At 36.7% G+C, this 9,189-nt stretch overlaps 1 protein-coding gene across 1 annotated transcript in view; it reads right to left on the bottom strand.

Moving 5' to 3' along the window:
• Positions 1-4,015: 4,015 nt before the first annotated feature.
• The window catches only part of TNFSF13B (TNF superfamily member 13b), a 35,558-nt gene continuing 30,384 nt past the window's right edge, over positions 4,016-9,189 (bottom strand). The window contains exons 4-6 of the mRNA XM_049867605.1: positions 8,278-8,390; positions 8,039-8,189; positions 4,016-5,245 (exon numbers count right to left, since the gene is read on the bottom strand). Of these exons, the coding sequence (XP_049723562.1) occupies positions 5,133-5,245; positions 8,039-8,189; positions 8,278-8,390 (377 nt within the window). The 3' untranslated portion in view covers positions 4,016-5,132. The remainder of the gene's footprint in view (positions 5,246-8,038; positions 8,190-8,277; positions 8,391-9,189) is intronic.

Raw genomic sequence — 9,189 nt, 5'->3', positions numbered from 1 at the left:
TGGCTCTCCTTTGTAGGTGAGTTTTCATTTTTCCCTTGCTGCACTTATAATTCTCTGTTTATCTTTGGTTTTGGCAAGTTAGATTATAACATGTCTTGGTGAGTTTCTTTTTAGATCTGCCTTATGTGTTTTTTTTTTTTATGTATAGTTCGATGAGCATCTTGGATGGATGTCATCTCATCTTCCACGATATCAGGGAAGTTTTCTGCCAATAAATCTTCAACAATTTTCTCTGTATTTTCTGTTATCCTTCCCTCTTGTGGTACTCCAATCACTCGTAGGTTATTTCTCTTGATAGAGTCCCATGTGAGTCTTAAGGTTTCTTCATTTTTTTAAATTCTTTTATCTGATTTTTCTTCAAATATATTAGTGGCAAGTGATTTTTCTTCAAGTTCGGAAATTCTGGCTTCTACTTGCTCAATTCTGCACCTCTGACTTTCTATTGAGTTGTCTACTTCTGTAATTTTATTGTTAATCTTCTGAATTTCTGATTGCTGTCTGTGGATTTTTCCAGCTTTTTAGACTTTTCATTTTGTTCCTGAATAATCTTTCTGATTTCCTCAATTGCTTTATCTGTGTGTTCCTTGACTTGTTCTGCATATTCCCTAATTTCCTTTCTGATGTCTTGAAGGGTTCTGTATATTAAACTTTTGTATTCTGGCTCTGGTAATTCCAGGAATACACTTTCATCTAGAAGATCCCTGGATTCTTTGTTATGGGAGCCTGTTGAGGTGATTATGGTCTGTTTCTTTATGTGACTTCATATTGACTGTTGTCTCCGAGCCATCTATAAGTTATCGTATTATTTTATGCTTGCTTACTGTGTCATAGCTGCTTGCTTTTTTTGTTTTGGTATACCCGTATGGGTTGCTCGAGTGAGCTAGCTTGATTATTTTCGCCTTTGGAGCTCTGGTGTCCTGTCCTCAGCTGGCTAGAGCTGTAATCAGGTATATCAGTCTAGGAGTCCATTCAGTTTTCTTGTATGAATTCAGCTCAGGTTTCCAGGTAGCTGATCATCAAATGTGTGCTACAGGCTCTGTCCTATAGTCTTAGAGGGACAGGGGTGATTGGTGTGTATACCGGTATCTGATTGCAGCAGGGGGTCACACTCTGAACAAGGAAGGGGGCGGAGAACTGACCCCCAAGTGCCTCTGAGGAAAGTTCGTCCCTGTTCCTTAGAATGTACAGGTGGGTGGGTTCTGCAGATGGACCACGGGCACCCAAAGTTTTTGGTCGTAAGGACTGGGAGGTACCAGTTATCTTTGGACCCCTATTGCGGGTGGCTGGGTGACCTGAGTGGAGCTGCCAGTCCTTAGGTCCCTGATGTGGGTAGGTGAGGACCTTGTTTAATAGGCAAAACAATGTCAAACTTCAAACAGCCACCTCTCCACCACACAGCTGAAATGGTTGGAGTCTGCCAACAAGGGCCTATTCTCCCAAAATAGGCCCACACAGGTCCATGCAGAAGGGAAGTGTGCTCAAAGTCCACAGATGGTTTATGCCTTGGCAGGAGCAGCTTCTGTCCTGAGTTCCCCCCGTTAATGGAGCTAGCAAATTATCTTTTCCCTCAGTTGCAAATTTTTTCCTTTCCCAAGGCTGGGAGGATGGCTCTAGGTGCTCAACAGTGCCTATCTCGGGCCCAGGGAACTCAGCTGCTGAAGCCAGCTTGGGGGTGGGGGACTCGTTAAAAGATACGCAAGTATTCAGCTTTTGCTGAAAGCATCGTTCTTTTCTGGATCCGGAGGTGTGAGTAGGCTGTGTGGTTGGCTGCTTCTCCCTGAGGAAACTGAGGCTGAACACTAGTACCAGCCCGCTGCCACCACCCCGGGAATAGTGCCTGAGGGCTTCCCGTGATTCAGGTCCGGTAACTCCTCTCTGCTTCTGAACAGTCTCTTCCTCCCTCTTCCCTCAGTTCGTTTTCTAAGCTTGCCTTTGAAGCTCAGGGCTCCCAGTTGGTCACAAATATACTCGTTTCACTTGTTTTTTCAGGTCTTTGTTGTAAAGAGGGCTCACCGGAAGCGTCTGTCTATTCCGCCCTCTTGGCTCTGCCTTCTCCCCAATGTATTTTAAAAGACTAGTCATAGAAGCATTATTCATACTAGCGACACACTGGAAATACTGCCAAGGCCCTTCAAGAGTAGAGTAGGTAGAAACAGTGTGATGTATTGACAGGATGAAATTCCAGCCAGCATGAAGGAGAATCAACCTCCAGTCCACACAACAACATGGAGAATTTCTCAGACGGAATGGAGAGCAAAGGAAGGCAGACAGCATAGGTACAAAAGAATGCATCCTAAATGACACCATTTACATAAAGTTCAAAAAAGGGCAAAGTGACTCCTTGATGATAGATGTCAGATGCAAATTTTGGTGGGGAGACAGGGAGTTGAAATTGGGGAGAACCTTTCTGGATGCTGTCAGTGTTCTGTATTTAGATTTGGGTGGTCATTACATGAGTATGTTCACTTTGTAAAAATGTACTAAGCTGTACCCTTAAGATTTTGCATTTTATTATATGGATATATTATATGCTTTTCTTCAATGTTTTAAAGTAAAATATTTTTTGAAAGAAGTTAAAAAGTTCTATTTTATGTGATGAGTCTAGACTTTTTTGTTAGAAACCAATTCAAAAAAAATTTAAAGCAACATAAAAAAATATATGTATCCGCTGCCTGAGTTGGTCAATTGTTCACAGGTTTGTAACATCTCTCCTGGGCCAGGGAAGTCTTTGGAGTAGTATTTCATGATTCATAATTCAGATTACAAAAGGAACTGATCAATTCTTCTAACAGTAAACTGCTATATTCATTACAAATGACACTTTGAAGATAATCTCTTTTCATGACGACTTTTACACTATAGCTTATTTCTCCAGGAGCCACGCAGGATCACATATCAGTTCACATTTGGTCTGCCAACTCATTGAGTTCCCCCGCAAGTGAACAATTTAATAGCGAAAAGTAGTTATCTGTAATCACGGTGCTCGATCTGAGATTTAGGACCAAATATTATCTGAGCTGAGGCCATACACTTAAACCTTAGAAAATGTTCTGTTGAAGGAAATCCAAATATAACAGTTTTTTTTCCCCAAAAATAAATTGGGTAAAGGAGAAGGAACTCTGGCAACTACTGCTGCAATGGAGATTGCCATATCTGACCACTAATCTTCATTCTAAATTAATAAAAAAAAAAAAAATTTAATCTTAATTCTAATTGCTGATATTTAAATGAACTTTTGCTTAACCAAAGACTAATTTTCCTCACAGTTTCACATACAAGGAAAATAGGATACTCACTGCAATTCTAGTTTAAATTGAAAGTAAACTAAGATTTAAGAATATTTTCTGTTGTTGCATTGTACATCTTCTGACAAAATATGCTGTCATTTAAAAGTGTAAGCTACAGATCACAGTAGCTTAGTGTGTGAGACTATTATAATGCAGTATTTTTTTTTTTACCTTATGTTCTAAGAAGTAGCATTCAATTTATAGCTTTACATAGTGTTGAATTATATTAAATCTTTTTTAAGCATGGAAAATATCCATGTTCTCTGATATTTTATTGTCATACTCTAACACATATTACTTTGTGATGTTTCACAAATATGCACCTGACATTTAGTTACACATAAAAAAAAAAAAAAAAAGATGAGTGAAGTTAGGCAAATGCACCCAGGCAATGATGCAAAGGCACTGGACTTTTTATTGGTCGATTCAAATTAGCAGCCACCCTAGCAAATCGCTAACCACTCCTCCTAGTATCTGAACTCCCCCTCCAGCCCTATCACTTCTTCTTTTTTAATTATAAGACAAAATAAATGGCAAATGTTTCCTTAAAAAAAAAAAAATTAATAGGAATCAAAGTTTTAAGCAAGTTTTATTTTAGATATAAAATCTAAATCATTTTCTTAGTTTGCTTAGAAAAGTGCATCTTAAAAATATTTTAATATAGACTGGGGAACTATTCTCTCATTTATTGTTTAAATTCATGGAGTTAAAAAAAAAAAAAAAGGCCAAGCAAAATAAGAGGAAACTGATGTTATAAAAGATAAGTACTACAGCATTCCCAAGTTTAACTCTTTATAAAGTGAAAACTAAGACGATATCTTCTGATAAACCATAGTCTTTATAATCAGCACGTGGCATATAACAGAGTTCAGGGTTTCAGGAACTTTAATTAAGCTTCAACTTCTGTAAAGCTAATAACATAAGTATTTTTTTAAAGCTGGAATATGTGAACTACAATAGCAGCAGTTTGAAACAAAATAACAGAAAATAACATTACATTATTATAAATGTCTCTCTTAACTTCTATTGGAAATTTTTATTTTATATGAACAATTACAGTTGTTTTTTTCAATTACTGCTTTATATATGTATGAGTTGCCATTGTCCTACGTGAAAAGTTTCTGAAGTAACTGAAATTAACTATAAAAACACACATGTGTATGTGTACACGTAAGGGTGATTCTTTTCTTCCTGTGAAAAGTATTTGGGAAAAGGCCATCAGGAACATATAATATTAGACAGAAAAACTGTGAATTTGAAATAAACCTAAAAGACTTAAATAGCACTTGTATCCTATTTTTGGCTCAATAGTTTTATATTTAAATTTAAATTTTTAGTTACTTCTTACATCTAATGCAAGATTCTAGAATTTTTTTTTTTTTTACTTTCCACAATTTTAACTGAAAAATACAAGGATGTAGCTAACATAAAAATAGAAGAAAACACTGAGATTTTACAAAAACGTCCTCATATCCTATAGACGTGGGCACTTGTACAGTAAATTACGGACTACCACTTTTGAAGAAATCGCCCCATTTCAATTGCTTCTTCCAAGACAAGAGGCTATGACTCAACTGTTCAATATGTCATCAAAGCGAAAAGTTTTTCTAATGCTATCTTTCCTTAAATGTGTCCTATTTCTTGTAATTCACATGACACTCTGGCTGTGGTTGTCTGTTAAATTTCCTGTTTTGGTCTAGCTTCAGAAAACCAAACCAAATAGCTCACAGGAAAGGCTGTGAGGAGTACTCTTTTTTCTTTTCCTTTGGCATTTCCAGTTAAGTATTTTCTCCTTAGAGGCACAGAGAAAGGGAGAAAAATAACCGCAGACATGGTGTAAGTAGGTCATAGCAGCTTCAATGCACCAAAAAATGTGCCATCTCCATCCTGGGATATTTGAGCATTTTCTCGTGGGATTGCCAGTTGAAGTTCATCTCCTTCTTCCAGCTTTGCAATGCCTGGAAAAGAATGATTCGCGAGAACTTTAAACAGTTATAGAATGAAAAGGGAAAAAAAAAAAGTAAACTATTTTGTTTTCGAAAAATGACACTGAGAAGACATAGGCATTCACACTTCAAAATAATTCAGTGAACTTCCAAACGAGTTCTGTTCTCCTAGCCTAAAAATAACAAGAAATAAGCATAACGAGTTATAACATGTGAATGTATTTATCACCTACTGTTTATAAAATGAAGGATCTGGAAAGAACTCAGATGCCCAACTTTAAGAAAAAATAGTTAAGTAAATCATAACACATTCTTTAGTGGAATAGCACAGAGTTAAAGGCAGTTTTGGCTTAATTTTATTGACAAGGAAAGCTTTTAATAATAATATCAAATAAAAATGCAAACACACAAGTACTCGTAATGCATAGTTCCAGTTATAATTTTAAATGTGCATATATTCTAATATAAAAAAGTAAAAACCAAAACACCATTGTTAACACAACACATTTTTTAATATACTTTTTCTCTAGAGTCCAGACAGAAAAAAGGAGCCGTTTGGATTTTTTTTTATAGCCTTCTATATGTATGTTTCCTTAAATGACTAAGTTTGTCTTTGTAATCATAGGTAGAAAGTAATTAAGTCCTCAGAAATAACCAATAAATCTGCCTGTGCCTGAATACGGCGAGGTAGTCAGTGAATCCAGAATATAAAATACAATTTCCGGAACCATACATGGTATATCAGGTAATTCCTGGCCCCATTTTAAAAGAAAAATATGCAGGGGAAGAAAGAGAAGAATGGAGAGAAGAAGAAATTAACAAATAAACTAGTAACAGAATTACCAACACTTCTGACATTTTAAAACATTGTTGTATGGTTTTGTTAACAAACTTCGTAAATTTATTCTCACGAATACATGCATCTATGTTAACAGCTATTCTATCCTCAAAACTAAAGCACCCAGATTTCCTTGATCCACAGCCAGTCAGTGTTTATTTATTGAACCCTTGACTATGTGCCAAACACCCTTCTAAACACTGGTAGATCAGTGCTCAAAAATGGCAAAAGTTTCTGTCCCCAAAAGTTTTGTTTTATTTTTTCATGGGCAAAGCCGGGCAGCAAACGAAAGTATTTTTAGGTATTGTTACCAGTTGTACATATACTTTCAAGAATTGTGAAAGCATTTGATAATTACCTTAAATAGCAAGAAAAGACTGAAATTTGTTGAATAGACTAGTCACTATCATAAAAACCCAAAACCCATTGCCATTGAGTCAATTCCAACTCCTAGCAACCCTGTAGGATAGAGCAGAACTGCCCTACAAAGTTTCCAAGGAGTGGCTGGTGGATTCGAACTGCCGACCTTCTGGTTAGCAGCTGTAGCTCTTAACCACTATGCCACCAGGGCTCCAATCACTATCATAGTGATTGAAAGTGATCTTATATATTGGTAAAGGCTATATAGATCACAGAGCTTTAAATAATATTATCGTTCAGGTATTTGAATTCTTGCAGACTGCAGCAGTCAGCTATATGTTTTCCGACAAAAGTTATATTCGATTTATTAATTAAGTAGTGAAAAAGATTCTGCCTTGGTTCCTTGGTAAAATACTGAGTTTCCTAAGATGGTCATGATTATTTATTTTTTTTCAGATTAATAGGGAAGTATTTTATGCACAAATACACTAATGTGTACAATTAAATGGTGTTAAACAATTTCACCCTAGAAAAAATTAAAATTAAGAACCGGAAACTTTCTAGAGAATGCTTCTTATCAATAATGCTCATTTATTAGCATTGAGAAATATCTTTGAAACCAAGCTAATGATTCTTAAATTGCAAGCACCTAAGAAACCTGGCAGGGTACTCTAATAGAAGGCAAAGATGGGAGGGGGACAGACCATCAGACAATTTTAACACGAGCTGGTTGTAAAGCACTAAGCAGTAATGAATATAAATAATATATTGGACCAGCCTCACCATGTTTAAGTATTATGAAGTGCTGAAATACTGGTCACCACTGGACCCAGGGAAACATTTCTTTATGTAAATTAGGGAGTTTCACTTCAATAAACTTCCTCATCACTCACTCAAAACTATTGTTTTGACTGCAGATCCACAAATGATATCATCTCAATTTTTATGAACTATTTTCTTTCCTTTCTAAGCAATTTATTCTGCATTTGTTTGTAAAAACCCTTGATATAGATGACAAATCACCCATCCTGTGTTTCACACTGCTGTTCATGATAACTGTCCAGATCCGAAGACATTCCCCAGGGTTCCAGACAGATTTGGTAAAAATCACCAGAGGAATATATGTGTTTAAGGTGATTTTTTTGTTGTTGTTTTTCTAAGACCAACCTTGGTTAATTTGAAATTAACTCCCCGCCCCCAAATTAAAATCAAGAATAAAAAAACAAACCAGGTGCTATCAAGTCAACTCGGACTGATGGGAACCTCATGTGTGTCATGGTAGAATTATGTTGGTTTTTAATGCCTGATTTTTCAAGAGTAGATCACTGGGTTTTCTTCCAAGGCACCTCTGGGTGGACTCAAATCTCCAGCCTTTTTGTTAGTAGCCAAGTGCTTAATAACAAAACCATTAGGAATGGTTTTATTGGCCTCAATGAAAAGGGGCTAGCTTATTCTTCAAGATCATAAAAAACCCACTGTGTGGAGGAATGTCTTCTCATCTATTTATCCTTTAGTATAGCATCCTTTCCTCTCGTATTGGGAAGCTTGGATTAAGAGCACAGCGCATCTTCATTTCACAAGAAGCAGGTCTGAAATGTATTATTTACCAGCTGAATAACAGGAATTATTGGGTAGTGTTTCAGGCATGTTTTGAATACACCGGAACAAAGTGACCAGACTCAATTCATCTCCAAACACGTGGACTTTTTTCCTCTGTATTAAGTGTCCCATTGCAAAGGTATTATCCGTGTATAAAACCTGAATAATGAAACAAAAAGCTTTGTCAGAAGTGAGTACAAAAAGGGGAGCATTCTACAGTGAAAGCTGAATTCAGATTTGAACATACCTGACCGTATATAAAGAAGTAACCGGTTTCTTTGACCAATATTTTATTTTCTTTTTCCTCCAGAGCTCTTCCTCTCTTAAAGCTGAGAAGCCAGGGAACAAATGTGAAAGATCCTACAATTAAGAGAATGACTTATAAGAAAAGAAACGGAGAAAAGCAATTCTTCGCCTCCATTTAGTTGCCAAACTAAATCCGAAGCTTAGAGGAGAATTCCATATGACAAAGAAAATAAAAAGAAAGCAAATCACGTCTCAGCCATTGTTTGCATGTTAACCCAGGCAACTACTGGAATCAGGAACTTGAGTCAAATCCTTCATTTGAATGACTGGGTTTCTTCCTTTTTATTTCAGCTCTTTTCTTAATAAGGCCTCATGTAGATGGAAGCAACCCTTCCACCACCCCTCAACTTGGCAGCAGGGCCTAAGGAGAATGAAAGTTACTAAAACATAGTATTTGGTAGGAAATAATCAAGGAACTTTGTAACAGCCTCTGTGATACTCAAGTTTAAGAGATTTTCTCTTCAGTAGTTTAATTCTCCTCCACTAAAAAAAAAAAAAAAAAAATTTTTTTACTTTTTTTTTTAATCCCTCAAGGAGCCCTGGTGGCACAGTGGTTAAGCGTTCAGCTGCTAACCAAAAGGTCAGCAGTCTGAGTCTACCAGCTGGTCTTTGGAAATGCTATGGGACAGTTCTACTATGACTCGTAGGGTTGCTACGAGTTGGAATTAACTCCATGGCAATGGGTTTACCTCTTAAACTTCACTTGGGAAGTCACATGAAAACAACTATGCCCAAGGATAGGATGACATGGAGCAGAAAGAAGGCAGTGGCTGGTAGAAGTGGGCAGGCAAGAAGAAAATCAAATAATTGAGGTAGGATTGGGTCCCTGATCTTTTTGGAAGTAGATTTCCAG

Source organism: Elephas maximus, chromosome 23 (genome assembly GCF_024166365.1).
Source record: "Elephas maximus indicus isolate mEleMax1 chromosome 23, mEleMax1 primary haplotype, whole genome shotgun sequence".
Classification (NCBI taxonomy): domain Eukaryota; kingdom Metazoa; phylum Chordata; class Mammalia; order Proboscidea; family Elephantidae; genus Elephas; species Elephas maximus.
Note: the sequence above shows the minus strand (reverse complement) of the source record. Positions and strands in the feature narration are given on the sequence as shown.